Source organism: Xiphophorus hellerii, chromosome 20 (assembly GCF_003331165.1).
Source record: "Xiphophorus hellerii strain 12219 chromosome 20, Xiphophorus_hellerii-4.1, whole genome shotgun sequence".
Taxonomy (NCBI): Eukaryota; Metazoa; Chordata; class Actinopteri; order Cyprinodontiformes; family Poeciliidae; genus Xiphophorus; species Xiphophorus hellerii.
Genome location: NC_045691.1, coordinates 16,401,648 through 16,427,617, shown reverse-complemented (window position 1 = coordinate 16,427,617; position 25,970 = coordinate 16,401,648). Strand labels below are relative to the sequence as shown.

The following is a 25,970-nucleotide window of genomic DNA, read 5'->3' as shown; positions in this document are numbered from 1 at the left end:
ATATTACTCTGTAAACCAAACTCAATGTAAAATGTGCTCAACTCCTGTTTGAACTTTAACTACTCAATACTTTATCATGCAAAGAACCAAAGTTGGTGTAAGATCTAAGAAAACACTCCTTTAAGTAAAAACTTTAACATCAGAAAGGCTCACAGAAGTGACTTGATAGCATGACTTACCGTATATTACTGTTTCCTCCCTCCATCTACTTGTACATAAGTAAAAAGAGCATACAGGGCATAGAAAGATCACCAGCAAACATGTTTTCTCCAGTTAACAGTTAGCAGGTATGAACAGGAAGAACAGAAAGGTCTAATCTGGGATTTAAACTCATGGTTCCAACATGCATTGAAAACCTCAATGACAAAAAGAGAAAAATGACACAAAATTTCAAGGTATTTTTTTCACTAACAAAACTTTATTATCTTCATCTCCAAAGTGCAGGTGTTTGTTGTCAAAACAATACTTGTACTACAATCAGAGCTATTATTTCCCTAATCAGAGCTCATGGCTGACATGGCTGGTAGTTTTTATGTACTGAGAGAAGGACTTCTACACATCTAATCGTTAAACTGAAGTGTTCGCACACATTTTTGCATTCACCAGTAAATGTCTCATTCACTCAATCACAGGACTCCTGAAGTTTTTCCCAGCAAACTGAGCCTTGTCCCCCAGCTCCTCCTCAATTCTGCCAGAGAGAGGGAAAAAAGCAGAGTGTTCTAATGCAGCAAACATTAAAACATTTCTGAACTGCCTGTTCAAACTGCAGTGTTAGATATTCTAAATGATACAATAGAGTATTTTGCAAAAAAAATATTTATTGCTCTTTAACTTTATAATGCCATCATACAAATGTAAAATTTAGTGTTTTTGTGTTTAATATGACAGAACAACTGGCAGAGAGACTCCAATTATAGTTAGTGGGTAACACTTGCAAACACTTTTGCAAGGTATTGTATTTAGAAAGTTTTCAGTCTAATTCTTAGTTCAATGTAGTTGTAAGCAATTATTACTACAAAAGAAGAGAGTGAAATAAGTTATTTTGACCAAGTAACAGAAATCATTATGTTTTTCAATGAAACTAAAGTTCACCTCAGGATCTGGTTGTACTTAGCCAAGCGCTCAGAACGACAAGGAGCCCCCGTCTTGATCTGGACAAGATAAAAACATTTAGTTTTTTTTTTTAGTTTTAGTTCTAATGTATGTTTCCCAGACACATAATTGACTGCTGGTGACCAGCTTCAAGTCAGTAACTTATTATCCATTCCAAAAAGGTGAAAGTTCATCATGGATATTATCTGCTTGCATGAATACTGTATATATTTATTTAAAGCCTGAACATTGCTCTGCATATTACCTGTCCTGTGCACAGTCCGACCACCAGATCGGCTATGAAGGTGTCCTCAGTTTCCCCGGAGCGGTGGCTCACCATCACACCCCAACCGCTCTCCTGGGCCATCTTACACCTGCAGGGTGCAGAGACATTTTGTTGGAATGTCACCATCATACTGGTAACTCTGGGGTGAACTGATGTCGACTTACGCCCTCATTGACTCTGTAACTGTTCCAATCTGATTGACTTTGAGCAGCAGACAGTTGCAGGCCTTTTCCTCCACCGCCTTGCAGATGCGGCTGGGATTTGTTACAGTTAAATCATCTCCAACAACCTGGATGTCTGTACTCTCTGTGAAGTTAGTCCAGGCTGCCCAGTCGTCCTGGTCGAACTGGATCCTCAATAGACACCACTGAATAAACAGGTTTTCATTAGACACATAGTGTGTGATAGTACAAATAACACCCCATATCCATAAGCTTTTGAAACCTTTTTCAATATTAAAATTCAGGCTTTTTGTAACATGTAGCTGAATCACCTCAGTTAGTTTCAGTGCTACTAAAATATATAATGGCTCCTAAATTAGCCAGTCAAGTAATGTGCTTAGGTGTTTTAGCTTCCCAAGCTTTTCTTCCTAATATTTTATGCACTAATAAAGAAAGATCTTCAAATAGGTAAGTTTTCTTTAAATAATTTGATTTTAAGTTCCACAGAAAAATCAGCAAATGGGTAAATTCTTGAATAATAAATAGGCTAGGGTCCACTGTAGGCCAGAAAGTTTAAATTTGATCCGATCTAACAAGAACACCTTCCACCTTTTTGCTCTGTTCCCCTACATAGGGGGACAGAGCAAAAAGGACTGTAGAAACTGGTTGATTTTCTGTAGGGGTATCAGAACAAAGTGGGCCAAAAATGAATGCATGACACACTTTTGAGCTCCTTATTTCCTAGTTATGCAATAATTTGCATTTGTGTGTCACATAAAATCACCCTTAAGTACAATAGAGGTTGTAGTTGTAACATGACAAAAGAGAAAATGTCATGTTACAACTACAACCAAGTCATGTCAAGGGGCATGAACAGATTGCATGGCACTGTTTATCCTCAATCATCTTGTTGTTAAATAATTAATTAATCAATGTATAAAAAGTTACATACCTGGATAATCCTTCACAAAGCTCCTGTAGAGATCAGCCAGCTCATCTGGTGTGATGTAGCGGCTCGGGTCAGTCAGGACGACTTGAAGTCCAGGTCAGTATTTTCCGTCCCGGTAGAACTCGGACGCAGCTACGTCCATGCCGATCACGACCTCCTCTGTGTACCCGGCTTTAGTAATGGCCTCCTTCAGGAGCTCCAGAGCTTCAGGGTTTCACAGCAAAACGCAAGCACATGTGGAAAAATGAAACATTTCACTGTCAACATGCTGTTGTGATTTTTCTGTTGCTTTTTGCCATTAAAATGACAAATGTGATCATGAAAGTCTTCAGGGAACTGAATTGTATGTATATCTATGTTAGTCACATGTTTCTGTAGTTGCACTTTGTCAAAAACCTGTTGGGATAGTATCAATAGTAAAAATGCCCACCCTCCTTATTTTCCAATATGTTTGGAGCAAAGCCGCCTTCGTCGCCCACATTCGTGGCATCCTGTCCATATTTCTTCTTGATGACATTTTTCAGGTTGTGGTAAACCTCTGCGCCGATACGCATGGCTTCCTTGAAGGTGCTGGCACCAATGGGCAGGATCATGAACTCCTGCATGGCGAGCTTGTTACCAGCGTGAGAGCCCGCCGTTGATCACATTGAAGGCCTGGTGGTGGAGGAAAACAGAAGAGACACGAAGCCTGTGGTTAACTGAATCAGAGGAAACCTGTGAATGTGTGGTTGCTGTTTAATGAAAAGTCTCACCGGCACAGGCAAGATGACCTCAGGGTTACCTGCCAGGTCAGCAATGTGGCGGTACAGGGGAACGTCTTTTTCTGCAGCGCCAGCTTTGCAAACAGCCAGAGAAACACCGAGGATGGCGTTTGCACCAAATTTGGCTACAAGAAATTAAAAGGTTTAATCAAATTCATGCATTTAGATTATTAGTGAAAGCATAGCAGTAAGACAACAAAATACACAAATTTTATACACACGAGATTCCAGCCAAAATTAAACAAGAAATTGAAGATAGTGATAGGTGAAGTTACACAGATATGGTTTCTTACATTTGTTCTCGGTGCCGTCCAAATCGATCATCATCTGGTCAATTTTCTCTTGATCAACCACAGATACATCCTGAGGAAACAGGAAGTATCACACATCTGATTTACATCAGTGAAGACAAATCAAATACTGGGAACATAACTGCTGTCTTACCTCACTGACAAGTGCAGGGGCAATAGTTGAATTAATGTGTTCGACAGCCTGGGAGACGCCTGTAATGAGGAGTTAATTATGCTCTCACTGCATAATGCACAAGTCACTCAAAGGGACAAACTACAGAACACATTACACCTTTAATGCTCCTAATTTGCACCAAATGTATGAGTGACAGTGTTTTAGTTTAACAGAGAAGTTAATCAGAGTCAAAAAACCCACCCTGTATTGATACCAGAGCCGATCCAATATTGTACATTAAAAGAATTTGATTTGGGGGCCTTCCAGCTAGCATCAACTACTACAGCTTGACTAATGGTGCATGTCCACTGCAGGAATGTGTAAAAGAACCAAGGTATAATAAAATATTTTAAAAAGATAGAAAGTCTTTACTGTCCAACTACATGGAATAAAGTGGAACATTTTCAACATCAAGAATTCTTCCTTGATAACCAACTAATTTATGTTTGTACAAAATACAGTTCCAGTGCAACTAGGGGGTCCCTGTTGGTTTGGAGGATTTATTATGCCTTCGATTGTCTGATTAATATCCTATTTTGCTCTCCATTCACCACGCACCGATGTATAAACAATTGCAAAACAAAGTTTCTAATGAGATAGTATTTATTGCATAATTCTTTTGTTATCAAATGGACATGAAAACATTGTCTTTAATTTAAAATGCAGTTCATCTGTCAAATAGCAGAGACAACAAAGAACATGAATGAGAAGGGAGCACACAGATACTTGAAATAGATATAAATATTTAAACAATGATGGAAATAAAGCCTGTTAACATTTTAGGCAAAGGAACAAATTCAGCGAGTTGTTTCCAGCATTAAACAACAATAATGACACACAGACCTTTCCCCAGGAAGCGAGACTTGTCATTGTCTCTCAGCTCCAGAGCTTCATAGATCCCAGTAGAAGCACCGCTGGGAACAGCAGCCCGAAACAGACCTGGAAATCATCCAGAGGAGCAAGAACACCAAACACAATGAGTAAACAACTCAAAAAGCTACATTTTCCCCCAAGAAGATTTAATTTTTTAACTGAGCCACACTGGTACTATATTCAAGTTTAGCAGGAGGATGCTACATGGTAATGGTGGTGACAATACAATGTGCATAAAGTGTGCAAAAGCAGCAATATTATATAAAGTCAGGTTGCTGCTTAACAAGTTTCTAGACAATTTAGTTTCCAGAAACAGACAGATGTTCAGTCATTGTTTCCAGATTTCTTTGCATTATTCCCCACAGGTTGAAAGTCTATAGAAGTGTAGCACAAAGGCAATATTTTCCAACTTTTCCTGCAAGGTTTGCAAGCAGTTTGTTGGTAAAGCAATTAAAGTGCTTTGGGGGAGTTCACCTAAATGACGGGTGAGAAACTGGAAGACACCCAAAGTTCAATTATAGTTTATCATTATAAGAATGCATTGTCAATTCAATTTACACTCTGAAATCCAGGAACAAAAATGTATTGAAGTCAAGTGTGCAGGCCTACCTTTGTCAGTGTAAAGATCAACCTCCACTGTGGGGTTTCCACGAGAATCAAAGATCTCTCTGGCGTGAATCTTAATAATAGACATGGTGCACACCTGAAGATGAGACACAGGTACACTTGTTAATACTGAAACAAACAAACAAACAAAAAGATTTAAATGAAGTTATCAGTAGGTAATAATAATTACTGAACCTCTTCCTCTACCTGGAGTACTCAAAAATATCCTGACCTAGCTGCAAGCTTAGGAGAGCCAACAGACAAACTGCTACTTTAATTGGATTAAGCTTGTTCAGCTGATGAGTCACATGGATGGCAGGATAATGAACTTAGCCCATCTGCCAGAGTACTGGAGACTGTGAAGGGTGTAGTTGCTTTTCGAAAGCTTGGGTTTATAGTTCTGAATTTTAGCCAAGTCATCATGAAAGTTTAAAACAGAACTCCTGTCACTCCATAGCCACTCTGCAAATAATATATCATGATATCCCTTTTCATTGCATCCCTATATACCATTGGCAAGCAGAGAAAAACTACAAGATGTATTTCATGGTGAGTATCGATCAAAATTTTGCTCACAAAGCAGCAGGAAAACAAAGATCTGGCATTGAACTGATGCAGATATGAAATTTCAACTGATGTCTGTCAGAAAAACATATTCCAACAAAAAGTGAAGGACATTTTTGGTCTTCCAGGTCTACACTGGTAAACAGCTCCCTTTCACAAAAACAGTTTTCTATAAGTTACATGAATCGTGCTCTGAAAACCAGAAGCAGCAGAGCATTATGCTCCTAACCTAAATATCTGGCTAAAATCCTTTTATGGGGTCCGGCAGGGTGCGGCGGCAAAGAGCAACACATGTATGGAGGCCTTGGACCACCACACTCTCTAGGATTAGAGTCCAGCCAAAGACCTTTATCGCATGTCTTCCCCCTCTCTCATAAAACCTTTTTGTCTGACAACTGCAAAATAAAGGCCACTGGAGCCAACAAAACCTTAAAAAAATAATTTTATATATGGAACAGGTCAGTAAAGATGTAGCAAATGGGGATGGTCACAAGGTTCACCCAGTGATGTTTCCAGTATGAACATGGGAATTCCACAGGTAACAAGAAAAATGCCCCTGAAAATGCCAATAGATGTTAATAAAAACTGTGAACATGTAGTCAGACTAAAAAGCAGTCTTCAAAGGATGACTTCAGTTATTAAGGCAAAGAAAAAACGATCAAAACCAACCTATGTGAAAGGTTCCCAACTTGTTAAATCATGAGCAGCCACTAGATGACACTGTTTCAATAGTTTTAAATAATCTGACACGTCGCAATTAGGCTTAGTGTTTTCATTTTGATGTTTGAAATTTGTGATAACATGTCAATCTAGGTCATTAGATCCTGCATGCAGTAATTAAAAAAAATCCTACAGCTTAATTCTTGACACAAAAGAGACTCTAGTCTTTGCAATCTTATGGTTTCATATCCTCAATAATGGAAGTCTCTGAGTATCTAGTCCATTTCTCAAGAAATATTAACTGTGAGTGCAAAGAGTAATTGTGAGGTATAGTGAACAGCTACAATTTTAGAGAAAATATTATGTTTCTTACTCCCTGTATTAAGCGTTAAAGTAAGTTTTGTGAAGCCATTAAAAATCTATAGATACTGTACTGTGAAATCCACGATAAAACTCCGGTGTGAATTTGGCTTCTCTGGAAGCCAAAGGGACTTTAAATACAAAACTTTTTTTCACGATCCAGAACTGACATCAGGCAGGATGGCAGGCTGCCTACACATCTGCAAAATACAGCAGAAATAATTGACTCGTGCAGAAAAATAGAGAATATAGAAACCTTACACATAGATTTACTCTAAGTAAAACAAAAAAGTAGAACATTTAAACTGTTTTAACAAGGGATATAAAAAGAATATAATAATACTAATTAATGATACATAAATTAATTTTACCTACATTTCTTTATTTAAGCAAACTTCAAGGTTTTTTTACATTTATTTTTCAGTATCTTAACGAATGAAGAACTGTTTCAGATATTTAATTGTAAGACTATACATAATCTATAGATGATTAAAGAAACTCCTGTTTTACCTTGACAGGAGTGACAAGGACAAGGGTCACTCAAAATGACAAGGATACATTTCAGCAACATTTTCAAATCAATGTGTTACCCAATAAGCAGAGGAGCACAAAAAAAAATCTGAAAGCGAAGTATCTTCTCTGAACTTCTGTCCAACAGCACAACTGTGTGCAACACAACCTTAGTTATTTCTGGACTCTGCACGAAAAGGTGCAGAGTCACAATAAACACAGTGTCTTGTGTCTTTTTAATACACAAGACACTGATCAAGTCACTGGTGCATCAAAGATTTGAAATAAGAAAACATTCCCGGACTTGTTTGAATAATCAATTGTTTTATCTGAAGCAGCGTTGGTAGCATTTTTAATAATAACGACACCCCTGAGTAGAAGAATGGTAGTTTTTTTAAAGCGAATTTGAATAACATTGCCACTCTAACCTAAAACTCCTCACCAGTTGGTGGCGGTAATGTACACTGAATAGCTGTTTGCCAACCGCCTTCCTCCAGAAGAAGAGGACGAGGAAGAAGAAAATAAACATGTGTTTGTGTATGACTTTTACCACCAGAGGACAGTAGACTTTTAACATCAAGAGGACTCGACAGGAACTGAAAGAAGAAGACTAAAAGCCGCTCCAAGATCGGTTTGAATGAACAACCAGCTTCGATAGTTTGTTCATTTGTTTTGTCCAACTGGTTTGTTTGGGTTTCTTGGACTTGTATCCTGCTGTGTGCCTGTCATAATGTCCGGGATACCTCCAGACACATGGCAGCCGCCCACCGTGGCTTTGGAGACCACGTCAGTATGAAAACACTGCATGCTAAACTTGCTAGCTTTAATTCTTGTGTGCACGGAGACGTGCTTCTGAATCCAATTGAAAAATTAGCGTACCTCTGTTAATATCATAATTTCATATTTTCACTACGAGGTGGTGCTGCAGAGCAGTCTTATCCTTTTATCAGATCGACACTAATGGCAACGATGATGTGTTTTTAAGGATGGGGACGGTTCTGGTGGAGCTTTACTGGAACCATGCCCCAAAACCTGCAAGAACTTCGCAGAGCTGGGCAGGAGAGGCTACTACAACAACACCAAGTTTCACCGGATTATCAAAGACTTCATGGTGCAGGCGGGGGATCCTACAGGAACAGGTAGGATCCCCCTTTGATTTAACACAAAGCAGCCTAAAGGAAGGAAGGAAATTATGCACGTCTCTTTACAAATAACTTAAAAAGTTTGGAGTGCTTTAACCTTTAACCTCCATTATTCTGATTCTGGATTAAAATCCAGTTCTGCCAGGTCCATTAAGAAGTTAGCTAATTCAGAGAGTCACTACCAGTCGATAATTTAATTTAAGTACAAATACAGATAATTGTAAAGAGTTTTTCGGGAGAATTAGTGGACAAACCGTATCATGAAACCCAAGAATCAATGCAGTAAACAAGAAAAAAAAAACTACCAAGGATTGGTCATGCTGTTATCTTCCTCAGCTGACAGGTTGAGCAAAGACGGCATTTATTGGAGAAACAGTGAAACATCATGTTGAACACAACACCTGAAAGAGTTGAAGGTGAAGGGTTGGGTTACATTTCAACACAACAACCCAAAACATGCAGCCAGAAATACAGTGCAATGATGTAGATCAGGGGTCAGCAGCCGTTTATGTCTTTGCTCCAACTAAACAAAATATGTTCAGTGCCACAAAATGCAAAATGTATCTATAAAATAAAATATCTAATTGTTACATTATCTACAATAGTATGTTTGTTTTGACTTTTAAGCCAAAAGAGAGTTTACTTATATTTTTGGATTTTAAAATAAAATCAAATGTTTACATTGCAAGATAAATAACTTTTCTGTTAGCAGAATGTTAAAATTTAAAAGAAAAGTTATGCTAAAAAAACAACATAGTTTGCAGCATAAACACAAAATAATTACTTCACAAAAGTATTCATTACTCTTAACAATAAATGAACTGCTAAGTAGTTTTTATTTTTTTATCATAGCACTTTAAAAGATTGCTGAGAAGATTTTAAAAGATTCTCTTTAACAATGTTGGTAAAAACAGTTTGAGAGCCACAGTGGAGGATCTAAAGAGCCACTTGCAGCTTATGACTGCTGGTTTAGCTCAATATGTTTTCATCTCTTAGAGAGTCAGGGATGCTCAGTACAGAAGCCTGTTTTTTTAAAAACTCTACATCAACTGAAACCTTAAATTAAATCAAATAGCAGAGTTCATTTAGCACCGTGAAAAGAGGCACCTTGCACCAGAGTTAGCCTTAGTCACAATTTTTTGTGCATAGGTTTTGTGTGAGCTTTTCACATAAAATCTGATATTTTATAATGTAGGATTTTTTTTTATCCACCAAATACAGGTAATCAAATTAATTATTTTATTTTTCTAAATTTAAAGTGTCAGATTATGGTGCTGCTGTTAGGCTCAATTTATTTTAAAATTTATGTTTTCTATATTTTTAGTGAATGTTGAAGGTCCTGTACATGTGATTTTTATTTTGGTTGGTTGGTTGGCTAAATCTGCAGCTACTGATCTTTGTTTTGACCTCTAGGTCGAGGTGGTGCCTCCATTTATGGTAAACAGTTTGAGGATGAACTTCACCCGGACCTGAAATTTACAGGTAATCTCAGGGGAAAAAAATATGTCAACACATAGGTGGATTTTATCCACATTCAATATTTAATTTAAAATTTTAAATCAATAAATGTCATTTTTTTTGCTATAATTTATCTTGTGACTGCCCAAAAGTGCATTGGTTTTTCTGTTAAGATATCTGTATCTGTGAACATCAGAAAATCACCTCTTTTCTTTTTCTTTTGTTCCAGGCGCTGGAATTCTGGCCATGGCCAACGCAGGACCAGACACCAACGGAAGTCAGTTCTTCCTCACCCTCGGACCCACGCAGTGGCTGGACGGGAAGCATAGTATTTTTGGAAGAGTGTGCCAAGGCATGGGAGTTCTAAACCGGATTGGGCTGGTGGAAACAAACAGTCAAGATCGTTCGGTCGATGATATTAAAATTGTCAGAGTCACTTTACCTAATTAGACAAAACGTCTCTTTTTAATTTGTATTTTTTTATTGCTTTGGAAAATAAATATTAAAACTTCACAAAAGTTTTTATTTTTGTCCTTGCAGTGTTAATGCTTAGAGATTGCCAGTTACCAATAGCAAGCAAAATGAAAACATAATATTCCCTCTATGTCAACGCAACAGAATCATTTGACATGTTTTCACCAGCTTTTAAAGAAACCAAATGAATTGTATATTCTCATCCCCATTGACATTTATCTACATCAGCTGTCCTCTGGAAACTCATGGATGTCTTTCTTTTTATGAAAGTCAGGAAGCATTTAAGCTCATTAGTACTTAAACATCTCTGAGTTGTTTTTTTAAACTAACTGGACATTTCTTAGATGAAGAAATGGAATTCCCTATATGTAAAATTAGCTCTGTCACTCATGATCGTGCCACTTAGAAAAGCAATTTCTTTTTTATTTTACATGCACTGAAACAAATACAATCAAATAATTTTGAATTAGTTTAGCATCAGGGAAAAAAACACAGTACACCAAGGTATAATGTATATTTTGTACTAATGACTTAAAACCAAATATACTATAAAAATCAAAGAAATATTCAAAGTTACAAACATCCATTCCTGTTCCTGGTCAGACCATCCTTTATCAATTTACAGTAAATTAGTAAATTAAGCACTTTGCTGTTTGGCTTCAGCTATTCACCTATCTCCATTAAAAGATATAAATAAATCCCTCTTATGCAATATTATTTTTCTTAAAAAGAAATGAACACATTTCTTTCTTTGAAACTCTCAACCACCAAAGTGCTGTCAAAGGACTTGCAGGAGGAGGCAAAAGATGGATTCACCAGGCCAGAATAAAATCAGAGACTTGATGAGACGATGATAGCTGTTCACATATCGTCCCACAGTGGACGATATGTGAACAGCTTTATCCGTTCGACATGAAGTGGGGGAAAAATATCCCTTAATTGATTTAATTTGTTAGAAAATTTCCAACTTGAGATTATGCTGTCTGCATATGTGCTTCAGATATGCATGACTGACTATCTGTACTGTGTGCCTGTTATATTTGCAAGCCTTTATGTTTTTTAACATTAAGTAAACATTTTTCATAAACAAGTGCTTTTTTCATCTTTGGTCATTTTATGTTTTTTTTTTCTTTTTAAAGAAACTGAACTGTCACTCACTCTACAATGACACACACAATAACAATGAACAAAGTTATCTTACCCCAGAAAGTATTTTATTGTACAACTTTACAGCCATACAGAGAAAAGGCTTTATTACAGTTTAAAAAATACTTTGTGCCAAAAAAGATATAAGGCTCTGTAAAAGTTATTTAGTAGCTTCTTAAAAGTCGTAAAACATGTTTACTTGGTTCATATAGTGCATAAAATATGTATATCTCATGTAAAAAAAAAGTCAGATAAAATCCATTATAAGTAGTCATAATCAAAGTAGCAGTGGTCAAAAATGTCTTTATAGTATACTGTCTTGCCTGCCAATGGATAAAAATCACATCATAACAGTTTGGTTTGGCCACAATCAGAATAAAATGCCTGATATGGCTCTTCTCAAATGTCATACACAAATTTAGCAACACAAAGTCATTAAAATATATTTTCTTCCCAAATCTAAGTTTAGAATGGCCTTTTCCAGAAAAATCTAATTAGCTTTGACTTTGAATGTTTTTCTTTACACATTTCAGCATTGTGATGTAAATACTAGTGATACTACAACAATATAAAACAGCTTTAATGCCCTTCCTGTACATTAAGAGATAAAGTTACTGTAAAGCTATATGCATTTGTACTGAGTAGTGATGTGTGCTTTAACATCACCATTATTTGGCTTTTCTTTGGGTTGGTAAACACCAGTATGGGGTTTGTGTCATTGCTAGACATCTCCAAAACATTTCTTAATACACCCATAAAGATGCTACAATGCCTGATTCTCAGAAAGCCACAAACTTTGCAAAGATCCACATACTGACTCCTTTTGCAACATCAAACATGATATAACGTACAATAAAGGCACCGTAAAGGCTCTCATTGACTAACCAGTGCGTAGTTACTGCAGAGTGGAAACAAAATCAGTGCAAGTTGCCTTGTTGCTTTAATGTGCTATACAAATGAAACTTGAAATTGGGGGTCAGCACTTAGCTTAACACGTTAAGGGGAGGGTTACTTCACCAGTGCATACACGGTGTCTGCATATGACAGCATGAGATCACATATATAAGATGATTTTGGTAGACTGCTGTCCAAACCCATATTACATCATAAGTTCAATGCTCTATACACAATATTTGAGTCTTTCCAGGCAGCCAAATAATTTTTAGCTAAATTCGTCAGAAAATAGGCCAGTCTCCCGCATTGTGGCGTCTAACTCAAGCATTCCACATTCTGAGGGTAGTATATCTCCATGACTGTAGACATGTTTGCATACCTTAGCATAAAATTGCATGTAGAACGTACTGTATATAGCAGCGGATTGCTGCTCAAAACCAAACTGCATCGTCCTGATGAATCATTACTGTGAGCAGATGACATCATAGAGAAGCTCATAATGTAAAAATCAAAAACCTTGTTCTGAGGTCACTTTTTTTCCCCTACACTTTATGAAAGTTCAAACATCTTGTGCTTTAAGTTCATTGCCCTGTGCATTACCTAAATTAATCAGAAATAGGTCTGCTTCATTTGTCGTTGCTGCCCGTCACTCTAAGTAGTATTTATTTATGCAACATTATTGTTGGGTCATTACTGCAAAAGTGGAGTATATGTATGGACTCAATGTTCTGACCCTCATGCCTCCAAAATATTCAACAAACATCTATGGCATCATGGCTTACAGCTGCAGTTTAAATCAGTCCCATAAAGACAAAGATGGAGAGTTATTTACTTAAAGCTGCATATACATTCTACAGTATGTAACAAAAACACAAAGTAAATATGTAAAAGCTTGACTAGGGTATAACAATCTGCTGCTGTAGCTGGTTAAAATAAAACAGAAAATAGAGATAAACTGCCAGCATGGCTCAGGAACAATCCCTCACTGATGGTCTGTACAGAGGTTACCAACTAAAACAGAAACCTGAGTTGAGCGGTAAAGCAATATTGAAGAATTTCCACACAGGTCAGCCCCTAAAGTAAAGAGCTGTCAAGTTTAAACTGAAACTGAATTTTTGGCTTCTTGTGAAAGCAGACAGTTTTTGGTTCTTTACATTCATACATATTTCCCTCTTTACAGTTCGCAGACATCTAAGGCTAATTTATTATATGTGACAAAAAAGTTTCCTTTGACAAAATGGTATGAGGTTCCACATATTGTTTTAGTGGTAAATTGCTACCCCCGCAGCCAAATTGGACCATCCTGAGTCTTTGTTTCGCTGAATAAATTCAATCATAAGCACCTAATCTCAAGAAGCATGTTCCCATGGTCAAATATGAAGGATAAAGACTTGCACAACAGAAAACCTCTGAGGCAAAATAAGGATCCAAAAAGACTAATGCATATTGGAATATGTAGACTTAAATTTATTCTCCAGTCTGTAAAAGGAAACAAAGACTAACTTTAAAAGTAAAGCGAAAACAGAGATGTGATTAATTTTGAGAACTGTGTGCTTAAATAACAAAAAAGAGGCTTAGTTTTACTCAATAAGAAGAAGTATCAATGTTTTGTTGATGGAACCTTTTGTAAAAGGTAAATAAAATAAGTTTTTGTATGTTTTAGAGGAATGCTGTAACTTTTGAGGTCCTCTATTTTAAAAAAATCACAATAAATTATGTATATTATTCAGGTTGGTCACTCAACGATGGAGTTGCTATGAAGCTTAATTGTTCTCTATTTCTCTTGTACAATTGTTGAATCATTGCTTAACTCAAGCCTCTGCTTTGAAAGTGTTTTAATTTCATTTCATTATTTATTTAAATAAGTTCTACTTTAAATATTCAATACTAAATACAAATTAAATGATTTTAAAAAGAAACATTTCTAAAATAATAACAAATGCCACATATTTTAACTAAACAACCTCCACAAGACAAACTATCCTCAAAATTAAGAAAATTTGTGTTTGGTCAGTTATTTCGTTCTTGTAACAATTCTTCTAAATTGTATCCCATTTACAGCTTGTTTATTTCTTTTTAAATAACTCATTTGAAATAAAAATATATTTGTTGGCTGAGAAGCAGAAATAAAAATATGAAAAACGATCACACTGCCTCCTCCAAAAGCTGTTTGGCAAAGGCAGGATTTGGAAAGTTTTTCATGGCCCACTCTCTCAGCTAACAAAATAACTTTTCTTACAAATGTGTCTTTAGGTTTTGTGTTGTTTATTTAAAACAAAAAAACAAAAAAAAAAAAACAGACTTAGTTGTTGGTATACTCTAATTTATAATTCCTACAGTCTGTAAACTCAACATTCAAACTTTACCTCCAGGAAAAGGAGAGTTGAATGCAAACAAATGAGACGAAAGCTATTTTTCTATTGTTTACAATAGTTGCATCCTGCAATACGACTACATTGTGAACATACCCTCACAGCTCTGCAGAAAGGTGCTATACTGCCATATTTTGATTCATTTTTGCAGGTCCTTCTCTACTCCCAATGTGCATGTTAATGTAATTAAGCCTCATTTATCCAAAATGCCTGAGCAAGACAGCAAGTATTTATAGTTAGGTGTGGGCGTTATGTATTGTGGTCTCTATATGTTTATCGTGTCTTCACACTCTTATTCTAGGGCTATTCCGCCATTCCTGGAAGGTCATCTGCAGGCTTGGAGGTTTTCTTAAATCGCTGAAGAAAATATAAATAATGTGATAAATTCTCCCCAGAACCTCCAGACATACACTAAATAACAGACTTCAATAATGTAAAAACTTTGAATGCTTTATTATTATTTATTACTGACCTGCCAGAGAGAGCCTTTTTCTTTAGCCAGCTTGAAGATCATGGTAATTGGGATCATGGACAGCGATGACATGGCCAGAAACCAGCCAATCCAGTAAGTCCACCAGGGATACACATACGTATTGTTGAACTTCATTGGCGTGTATCTCAGGAGCAAAAATACAAGAGTTGCCTTGACAGGAAGAGAAAATAAAAAATAAATTGTTTGAATCAAAGTGAAAGATTGACCATACAGATTACACCTATTTGGCCTCTTACACTGCAAACAAGAGGGGTGATGTAGAGCCAGCAGTATTTGAACAGTGGCAGAGGTTTGTAACCAATCATGTCTTCGATGTTGTCACTAAAGCGCCCAGCACCTAGAACAACAAAGATATGTCGCTTTACTAAAGGAAAAAAGTGTACAAAGGCTGCACACCATCTGCAGCAGAGAACAGCAGAGAATGAGACAAATTTGAACACCCAGGTGGTGGGAACGGTTTTCTTCTGCAGAGAAGCAACTCTACAGAGATGCAACTCTGCATTAGCAGAGAAAGTTGGGTAACCTGATAAACTCGCATCAACCTAGATGACCAAGGCTGGTAGCAAATATACTTCAAATGACTTTCAGCTTTGTTTTAAGCAAAAATAAAAATCAGACACCCATGTCCTCTTCTTCTTCCACCTAACAAACATAGCATACTTAGGTGTTCGTCACATAAAATCCTCAATATATAATTTTGACATTTGCAAAAGGACAAACTGTAGAAAATCTCAAGGGTTATGATTACATTTGCAAAGCACTGTTTAAAAGAAAGAATGACATTCAGTCATGTCTAAAGTTGGAAATTAACTTTCATAAAATGTGCCAATAATCTACATTTGCTGAGAAGGTAAAAGACACATTTCAGTGTCTTTGCTTACATAAAGTTTCAGTCACAAATGTATGTGTAAAGGAAAACTAATTTAATAAGATATACTAAAGATTTAGCTGTATGCAAAGAGAGCTAAAGCACAACAGACTAAATTGTTGGTCTATACATCATGAGAGAGGGCTTAGTAACAAAAATTGTGTTTAAAGCAGGCTGAAAATAGAGTCTTAACAAAAAAGAAGGCAAGCAGATATTAGAGTAACAGGATCCACTGATGTGTCCCTTAGGACCAGGTGACAGGCCTGACTGCCAATGCTTACCCTGCATATCAAGATTAAAACAAGTTAAAACACATTTGTCATTGACAGCCAGACTAGTTTTGCAAGGCTGGTTAACCAACTGGGACAGAGATCATAAAGTTAAATTGTTTTTAAAAATTGCATGTTGTCTTTTACAAGACATTTTGAGAGTCTAAATGTTACTGCAACTTCATTGAACTAAAACCTGCCTTACCATAAATCCATCCGATGATCACTGACTGGAAGATTGCCATTAGAAGGAGAGTTGGGCCGCTACAAACATAATGATCAAAGATCTGCAGAATGTATGCACCAGCCTAAAATTAAGACAGACAACAATTGTGGTTTAGTGCATTTTTTTCCCCCCCAGTTTGTGAAACAAGTTTTAACAGTTACAGTTGCAACTAAAAAGAGTCAAGCAGTTGTTTGCAATAAACAAATTAAAAAAGAATAATGGTTCTAGTGTTACAAGTGGTTTCACCAAATTAAACAAAAAATGTTGTTATTTGCCAACAGTTAAAACGATTCAACATTTTTATGGTAAGCATTTTTTTCTACACAGGAGAGAATCCTTTTAGTGTTATGACAATTTTTAAGAAGTCTGAATTGTTCCGCATCTAACTTGCCTGACTTTAACTTTTTGGAAAAGTTGAAGTCAGGCAGAATCATTCTCTATAGTATCCAGGATGTATTTTTAAATGAAGCGTTGGATCATTGTCCTCTGTGAAGGTCCAATGCTGCTCGAGCTTCAACTTTCTCACAGACTGCATGGCATTTTCTTTTTTGATATCCTGAGAGTCGATCAAATTCATCGCATCAGATGGAACAAAGCTTATGTGAACTAAGCCTTATGGCTGTAATTATTGTGGATTTATTGCTCATCTTTAAAATGATGTCCAAGAACTCACCTCTGTGACCAAAAACAAGCCAAACAAAGAGCTAACAATACAGAACAGCAACAGAAGAAGCTCCCTGCGGTATCCCTTTCGGAGGTAGGAAGGGTAAAGATCTGTTAAAGATGTCATGTTGCTTTCAAGCCCTGCAAACTGCAATGAAGCAACATAATGGGAGCTTAATACAGACACTGCAAGAGTAAAACTTAGAACAAAGCTTAAAGTTATAAAAGAAATAATTATGCTGACCTGTCCATCAATTCCCAATAAGATGATCATGAAGAAGAAGCACACAGACCAGACCTGAGGCCACGGCAGAAGAGTTACGGCTTGAGGATAGACAATGAAGACGAGTCCAGGACCTACAGAAAATACACAAAGGAAGTCATTCAAGTTGCCAAAACTTTAGTCATATGAAATGGTTGTTTGTAAACAACACATTACATACTATTGGTAGACTGCTGTCCAAAGCCATAGCCATATCTGCAATGTACTAAATTAAATGTAGTAACAAATAACTTATAAACATCTAGCGATCCTCTTTTATCAATCACAGTGTCACTTAAAAGGAAAATAAGGTCAATTTCTGGAGAAAAGAAGAGGCAGTTTACAAGCATTCATGCTGGCCTGGAGCATCTGTACCTGATTCAGCAACTGCAGAAATATCAACTCCCTGTTTTGTTGACATGTAGCCCAGAACGGAGAAAATTGCAAATCCAGACACTATGCTGGTCCCACTGTTCAGCAAGCAGAGATAGAAGGAGTCTCTGCAAATCAGATGAAATATTACAATTATTTGCTGTTATTCGTGATTATTGTGTCACAGCACAGACATCTTCACAGAAGTAAACAATTGGGATGACTTATTATAGTGCAGAGAATACTAAGTAAAACTCTTTTTGTCTCGTTGAATTTATCAAGCTGTTATTTTTAGTTAGCTAGTGTAGAAGCTAGCTAAAAACTAACTAATGTGTGTTCAGAGCATACACCCCTATTTGCTGCCCAGTTATGACTATGAGTTTGGTGCCAGTGTCTCTACTATTGGTTCTCAGTTTAATCATTTTACATGCCATTTTGATTAATTACAGCAATAAATAGTCAGCTAAATAAATAATCTCTTGATGGTAAACTAGTGAATCTTTCAGACAATTTTCCCCCTCCATACATTGAATTCAGGTGTTACAATCCCATCTATGGTCACATGTTTTTAAAAACCCAAAGACTTCATAAATATTTGTGAAACAATATGAATGATATTATGACAAAACCATGATGAAGGCTGTTTATGAGTTGGGCTCAGGTCTTAGTTCCGGTGTAAAGAAACTCTTAAGCTGCAGAAAACCAAAAAATCCTGGACTGTTCCAATATCACTGCATATGGAGCACAAAACAAAGTCTATTAGGAGGCGAAATAACACATTTAATGTGGAGGAACTTGATTTGTCTGTCTAGGGTCTTGACCTCAACATTATAGAACATTGTTGAGATGAATTAGAGATGAGACTGGCAGTGAGGCCATCATGTCCAGCATCAGTGTCTGACCTCACAAATGTTCTGGAAGAATTCTCATAAAAAGACTCCTATTTGTATAAAATCAAGAAAATCATAAAACATAAAAGTTCTGTTAAATAAAGCACCAAGAATGTGCACAGAAAGGGTTTTGAAGTACAACAAGCAACTTGTATATTTTTTGTAGAGAATTGAATTAAAATAACTTCAAACTTTTATTTTCAAATAAAAGCTGTTTACTTATGTAAAATAATATGTCCATCATTTCCTCACCTGTAACAGTTGTTGTTGTATTTGTTGTAGCTTCCAAATGTGGTCATGTACCCCAAGCAAATGGCATAGGAATAAAATATTTGTGTACCAGCATCCATCCAGACCTAAAGAAGTCAAAAATAAATAATTTGTAATAATGTACCGTATTTACTCATGCAAAAATATTAAATGCTAGTGAGATGTACAGCCATGTCAAAATTTAGGACATGTGTTTTTCCTGACATATTTGGACATGTGGATGTTTAGTATCAATCTTGACTTTATACAGAAATTCAATTAAAATATGCAAATAATAATAATTTAAATAAAGCACAATGACTGTAAAATTTCTGGTTATTTGCTTAACTGCAGATGCATTTGTACCTGTGGGTCAGCGAGTCGTGAAGGATTAGGGTATAGGTAGTATTTGATACCATGCAATGCTCCAGGAAGTGTCATTCCTCTGAAGAACAGCACCACCAATAAAACAAAAGGGAATGTGGCAGTGAAGTATGTAGCCTGCATAAAAAACAAACAGAAAACCCCCCTAAAAACATCTGTAATAAATGAATGCAATCAGAGGAGACCACCAAATTTTGAAATTTCACACCTTTGGCAGCTTGGAAATTCATAAATACAGTTTCTAAACTGATGAGTTTAGAAACTGACGTTATCCAACAAATCAGCAGATGTCAAATGTTGAATTAGTTGCAAAACTCCCACTGTTTTATTTTCTATTTACACACCCCCTCTTTGAGCATTACAAAACATATCTATTCATGTGTGACAGAAGAATTAGCTTCAGGTTACCTTAGAGGCGACAATGATCTCTAAGAGTTCAAGTGTCAACTAATGTAATTTGATCCACAGGCACTGAGGAAAAATACTGTTGGATCTGAGTCAAGCACTGTAGGCTTGATTGAAATCAAGATCTGTGCAAGATACATCCATCCTTGCTGGATGTATCTTATTTTCTTTGTGAAATATATTCTGATAGCTCTGCTGTGTGTTGTATTCTGGTTGATAACGTGTCAAACTACCTTTACCTTCAATTTGAGCTCCAAACACTTTCACAAAATAATTACAATGAATGGGTACACAGTGAACTAAATCATTCCACTCCATTACCATCGTTTTCCATGATGTGTAAAAATACTTATCCAAGAAAAAGCAATTGTTAATGGAAAAGATGAAATGCCCATTCATAAATACAAAATGGGAGGCCGGGAGGGGTTTAGTTGTCCAAGAGTGAAACGATCCTCTTTTGTCCAAAAGTTTATTTATTTTTGATTTTTTGTTTTCAGTATTCTGTACTTAGCAGGTACTGGTTAGAGCCTTCAAAAGGAAGTATTCATCCTTCAGATTAACTGTGATGACACTTAAAATATCATTCAATTATCTTCTGTCTGAATGAAAGGTGTCCATTCAGATTAAAGCCTGCGTCACACATGATGCACATTAATTTATTTCATTCTTACCTTCCCTGTGGATCTCACTCCCTTCCATACACAGAAGTAGCAGATGACCCAGGACAGAAAAAGGCACAATGAAAGGTCCCAGCGAATGTTTCCGATTGCCTCTATGCCCGTGGAAATGTTTAACACCCGTCGCCTGCAAAAAGTATGTGAGGTCAATATTGATAAACAAATATTTACAGATCTATGCATGCTCAAACTCAACATAATCTGGAAAAATTACTTTGCAAAGGAAATGTACAGGATCAAACAATAAAAGCTTCCAATGAGCCAGACTTTCAGGTAACCATTTTTAAAGGCAAACTTTTTAAATAGATGATGTTTACTTTTTTTTACTCATTTTATTTTAGCTCTTATATCTGAATTATCTGAATCAGATTATTGGGTGTCTAGTTCCGATTAGAGGCAAGTTGCAATGATGGACGATTTGTTTCCATTTCTTTGATTATAACTACAAAAATGTGTTATATCTTAGCTTGATAGTTTTCAAATATGCTTGTTGATTATGTCAGTTTTTGGTGTTTTAGATGCAGCAATTCTAATTGGTGACACAGAAAAAGAATATCACTTCTACAGCTGCAACAAGAGCAAATGAAGACTTTGTTTATTTGTTTAAAGGGTAGTAAAGGGAAATATTAATTGATTCTAAGCCAGACAGCTTTGCTGCTTCTCTCTGCAGGGGGACGGTAGTAATGTAATTAAACCTGCATAATAACCCCAAATCAGCAGGTTTGAGACTGTTGTGGATCTATTCACTCGATCTACACAGATGACTACATCAAGATAACTTTTGTAAAAATGCTTAAGTCAGACAATTTGATTTCAGAAAAGGATAAAAGTGATGAAAGTGAAAGCTGTCTTTATCTTGCAATATGATGCGGAACTAAATTGCTAAATTTAGTTTCATGGTGTTTTCATATTGAGCAAAGGGTTTCATTATACTTACTACTAAGTTAATAACTTAGAAGTAAATAATATCTGTTGTTGTTATAACCAGATTATTTGTGTTAGCTATATTTGACTATCATTATTGGGAAAGAGTCAGTCCCAAAGGGGATTAATGACATCTTAAAACATCTCAGCATTCAACAATGGTAAAGTGGATCACAGTTTTGTGTTATTTCTAATTAGCTAGACATGTTTATTTATTTAAACTGAGGTTAGTCTTGGTCCATGATCTTTTCCAGTAATGGTCCATGTGATAAGCATACTGCTGTTGATCATGACCTGGTAAAATAAGCCATAAGGTCTTTCATCGTATGTGTTTTGCAAAAAACACAAACTCAAATTTTTTTCACAGGAATTTTATGTGAAAGACCCACACAAATGAGTACAAAACTGGAAAGTAGAAGAAAAAGTGACACATGGCCTGTGTGGCTTTATAAATAAAGTTGGCATCCAAGAGCTAGGGGACAACGAGCATGTGGATAATTTGAACTGACCATAGATCAGTTCTTCTTTTACCCCAACGGTCAGGTGAAAAATTTCACTGACTGAAGTAAAGCTGACTGAAAAGAGAAAAGGTGACATTGCACAGGCTAAGAAATGAATCCCATGTATGAAAACATTTGTTTGAGTAAACATCTTTAAAAATTATTTGCAATCAACTAGCTTTATCTTTTACTTTACTGTGGTCAGGATCTGGGTCTGTAGTTTTGTTCATTGGTAATCTGTGTTTGGATGTTTGGATGTGTTACTCTTGTTTTGATTATATCAGCCTTATTTCTGCTTTACTTTAAATAAAAAAAAAAAAATTCCCAAGAGGTTTTCCAAAAAGGTTTCCTCTATGACTTATTATTTATTGTAAGATTTAGCTGAATAAATTTGACTAAACTGAAATCAGTACAGATGTCAAAAGTGTGACTAAAATTATACTAAATTCTATTGAAAGTCTGTGATTAAAACTAAATGACGTTTTTATGTCAAAATTAAGACTAATCACCACCGTATTCATAATTAATAATCAGTGACTTCTAGAGAGATATACCTCAAATGGAAATGTGCAGCACTGCAAAGTTAATAATATTGTTCCTGTGGAGACCCACATCCATCCATTCATCCATCCATCCATCCATCCATCCATCCATCCATCCATCCATCCATCCATCCATCCATCCATCCATCCATCCATCCATCCGTCCGTCCGTCCAAACCCTCCTTGTCCTGTTCAGGATCATAGGGAGCTCACAACAGTCATCCAGTGAAAGATGGAGGTTGTTATCCATTGCCTTCAAATCACTGTTGATCTGTGACTAATTTCAACTTAAAATTAGTCCCATATTTATAAACACTTACTGCCAAAACTCTATAACAGATGACGATGACGCATTCACAGATGAGGTCCAGTTAGCAGTGGTATTATAGTTGTCTAATTCCACACAACGATCTGAAATATATCAGATCTTTGTTAAACATGTAGGCTTATCAATATCGATTTTGCAACATGAGATGTGGATTTGGTTTAGTTTAAACTTCCTATAAAAGGCCGTTATCTTTTATGCAATGAAATAAAATAGTTTTGTAGATGATCATGAAGTAATAAAGTCACTTACTTTTAAGGAGGTACGTGGGGGTATTTTTGCTTAATTAAAATAATGTACCTGTATTCCATGTGTTATTGCAGCTGGCCCATGGCAGCTTTCCGGAGAACGAGAAGAAGAAGTAGAGGAATGCCCACGCTAAGATCACAACATAGCTGATGTTTCCATAGAAAATGATAATCTGGCTGGCATATCCCATACCTGGAAATAACAAATCATTTTTTATTAAATTTATAGTCTTAATTTTATATTTGATCTTGCAGGTTACTCACCTTCAAACAAGGGGCAGATCTTTCTCCAGCACATGATTCCTCCCTGACTGGTGTACTGGCCCAGTGATGTTTCCAGGACAAACAGAGGAACGCCACAGGTGATGAGGAAGAGGAAGTAAGGGATGAAGAATGCGCCTGCAAGTGACATTAGACTATGTAACACTCTTACCAAACAGACCTTTGAATTAAGTATACCATCAAAAACTGTACTTAAGTTTTGAAAAGAACACAGCAGCCTGTGGTGTGGTGTGCGGTGCCTGCAGACAAAACTAAGCGCTGATCAAAAGCACTCCCACTGTTTTTTTTTCAGAACCCTGAGATCCCATTACCAGGGAGGTGTGCAACACATTGATATAAGTAGCTAACCTCGGCTGTTCGGAGCAGCAAACAGTCAGAATTTCCCAATTAGACCAACAGAAAAGTCTGTCTCTCTGGAAGCTGAGTCCCGTTGAAAATACAATCCTGTTTTGTTCATAATCTTTGAATGCATACTGTTTTGTCTAGTTTGCAGAATGAAAACATCAAGAGTGACTTTCAGCCTCACCACAATTTAATTCAACTTCTTTATATTGCACCAAATAACAACAAATATCTCTCAGGGCATTTTTTAAAAAGAAAAAGCCAGTTCAGTCCAATAAGGCCAAGTTAACTATTTACATTACAAATTATTTACTCCACAAACAGACAGTTATGTCGATATTAAAACTTATTTATTACCTCATGAACTGTTAACTTTAATGTCGGGTTTACCTAGAGATGTCGGGTTAGATATGCAGCATGTTAGTTGTAATACTTACAAGGGAAGTGTTTGATGAGCTCTAAATTTATTCAAACCAAATTCAAAGGAAATGATGAGTGTTTTCATCTTGCAAAATGAACTCACCTTTGTACTGATTGAAATACTACACATGCCGACACTGGTTTAGAGGTCATGGCCTCAGATAAAACCACATTCCATCATATTCAGGACTGAAACCAAATTTAAACATCTTATTAAGTTAAATTTGCGTATATCCTCTTTAAAAGTGTGTGAGTAAAAAAGGATCAGTAATAGTCTAATTTAAATGCCCAAATTACCTACATTCTATGTAAGTCAAATTCTTTAATCAAAATATTAGTAACACTTTTAATGCAAAGTTGACCTTCTTAATTGACTTTTCATGCAATTTATAAAGAAGTTTTCCATTAAAAGTTTTACTATTTACTGAATAATGCAAAGTGGACCCTTTTAATGAAACTTTTAGTGCGCCTTTGCAATAAAAGTGTCATTATTTGCCATGTGACACTTCATGACAACAATCATAAACATTTATGAAGATTCCTTCATATCCATGAAACGTGTTATGCATGTTTATGACAGTCTCATGTCAGTCTTATACACACCCCTTCATATAAAGTGTTACCAAAATATTATTGACAACTTAATTATTTTATCAACTTGATTCACAAAGTGAAATAAATTGTACATAATTACACAAAAGCTAATGTTTCAAAGGCTTTATTTATGTGAATTATGATGATATTTTGCTTACAGCTATGAAAACAAGCTAGCTTAGTGAAAAGTATGTTAAATTCTTGCTTTTCAAAAGGACTCATTTAATCTGATACAAGCTTATCAGAACTCATATTCTAATTTTGTGAAGATGATTTTATACAATTTTCCAGTTAAATGATTACCTACCGAGTATATCATGTGTCTTAAATGTTTGAATGGTCTGAAACCTAATACAAGTTTTCAGTAAAAGTTAAAAAGTTGAGTGCTCATTGCTTTAACTTGGCTAGGAAAACACATCCAGTCTTTTATGACTTACCTGTCAAAGCCTGTAAATTTGTTTTTTGAACAACTTTTTTTAATTTATTTTTTGCATGACTATCCAACTAGTCTTCTAATCTTTTACTAGAAGACTAGTAAGTAAAAATACTCACCCCCACCATTTTTGTAGCAAAGATATGGAAATCTCCACACATTACCAAGTCCAATAATAGCACCAGCCACACTCAAGATGAACTCTTTTTTGGTCTCCCACTTGCCGCGCTCCTCAGCAGCCCGTGAGGCTTTCTTTTCCGGGAAATGGCCGAGTTTGCCAGGAGTGTCTGCCATCCTGCTGAGAGAGAAACTATCTTTTGGGAGGACTGGTGTGGGTCTTTGGATTGCCTTGCTGTGGGAACTGGTGTTATGGGCTTACCTAAATGGTTACCTAACTTAAAGGTTGTGCTTAGCATGAGCCACAAGATGGTGCTGCAGCAGTGTCCCAAAACAGAAACGTGAGTTTGACATGTCAGAAGTGTGATTGCATGACTTTGACAGGAGTGTTTTCATACCTGATGAATGACTAATAATTACAGTAACACACAGTTTTACCCCAGGCATTGTCTCCATTCACACAGATAAGTTTGTCAGATTTAAGTAATAATGTATAAATATGCGCTGCCTCTGAGGGGAGAGAGCTTTGCAGAAATATTCATAACACTTAGCTTTTTCACATTTTGTAATGATGCAAAAACAAACTTATGGGCTAAAGGATTTTGATTGATTCTATTTTTTATTATTATTATCATTCAGATGAAACTGACGCATTGTAAATGTTTGAAAATGCTCCCTTTACAACTTTAAATATTTTTGGGGTGTGAAACTC

The 25,970-nt window shown here is 36.2% G+C and overlaps 3 protein-coding genes across 3 annotated transcripts; 1 reads left to right on the top strand and 2 right to left on the bottom strand.

Annotated features, from left to right (window-relative positions):
• Positions 1-404: 404 nt before the first annotated feature.
• Positions 405-6,129, bottom strand: eno1b (enolase 1b, (alpha)). The gene is given in 14 exon segments (XM_032548627.1): positions 405-688; positions 1,093-1,151; positions 1,358-1,466; positions 1,543-1,724; positions 1,726-1,745; positions 2,492-2,692; positions 2,919-3,120; positions 3,122-3,142; positions 3,241-3,374; positions 3,543-3,612; positions 3,694-3,752; positions 4,558-4,653; positions 5,197-5,290; positions 5,401-6,129. Coding segments are annotated over 13 exon segments (1,308 nt in total). The 5' UTR covers positions 5,282-5,290; positions 5,401-6,129; the 3' UTR covers positions 405-618.
• Positions 6,130-7,842: 1,713 nt separating this feature from the next.
• ppil1 (peptidylprolyl isomerase (cyclophilin)-like 1) lies at positions 7,843-11,452 on the top strand. Its single transcript, XM_032548335.1, is given in 5 exon segments — positions 7,843-8,073; positions 8,273-8,307; positions 8,310-8,426; positions 9,843-9,911; positions 10,117-11,452. Coding segments are annotated over 5 exon segments (498 nt in total). The 5' UTR covers positions 7,843-8,017; the 3' UTR covers positions 10,338-11,452.
• A 2,567-nt stretch (positions 11,453-14,019) lies between these two features.
• On the bottom strand, positions 14,020-25,524 carry LOC116710869 (sodium- and chloride-dependent GABA transporter 2-like). The gene is made up of 14 exons (XM_032550152.1): positions 25,261-25,524; positions 23,335-23,469; positions 23,123-23,263; positions 22,818-22,908; positions 20,526-20,658; positions 19,432-19,566; positions 19,069-19,172; positions 17,930-18,054; positions 17,537-17,649; positions 17,303-17,440; positions 16,609-16,711; positions 15,503-15,603; positions 15,246-15,416; positions 14,020-15,130 (listed from the first exon to the last, which is right to left on the bottom strand). Exons 1-14 carry the CDS (start codon positions 25,433-25,435, stop codon positions 15,077-15,079), a joined length of 1,719 nt encoding a protein of 572 aa, XP_032406043.1. The 5' UTR covers positions 25,436-25,524; the 3' UTR covers positions 14,020-15,076.
• Positions 25,525-25,970: the final 446 nt, after the last annotated feature.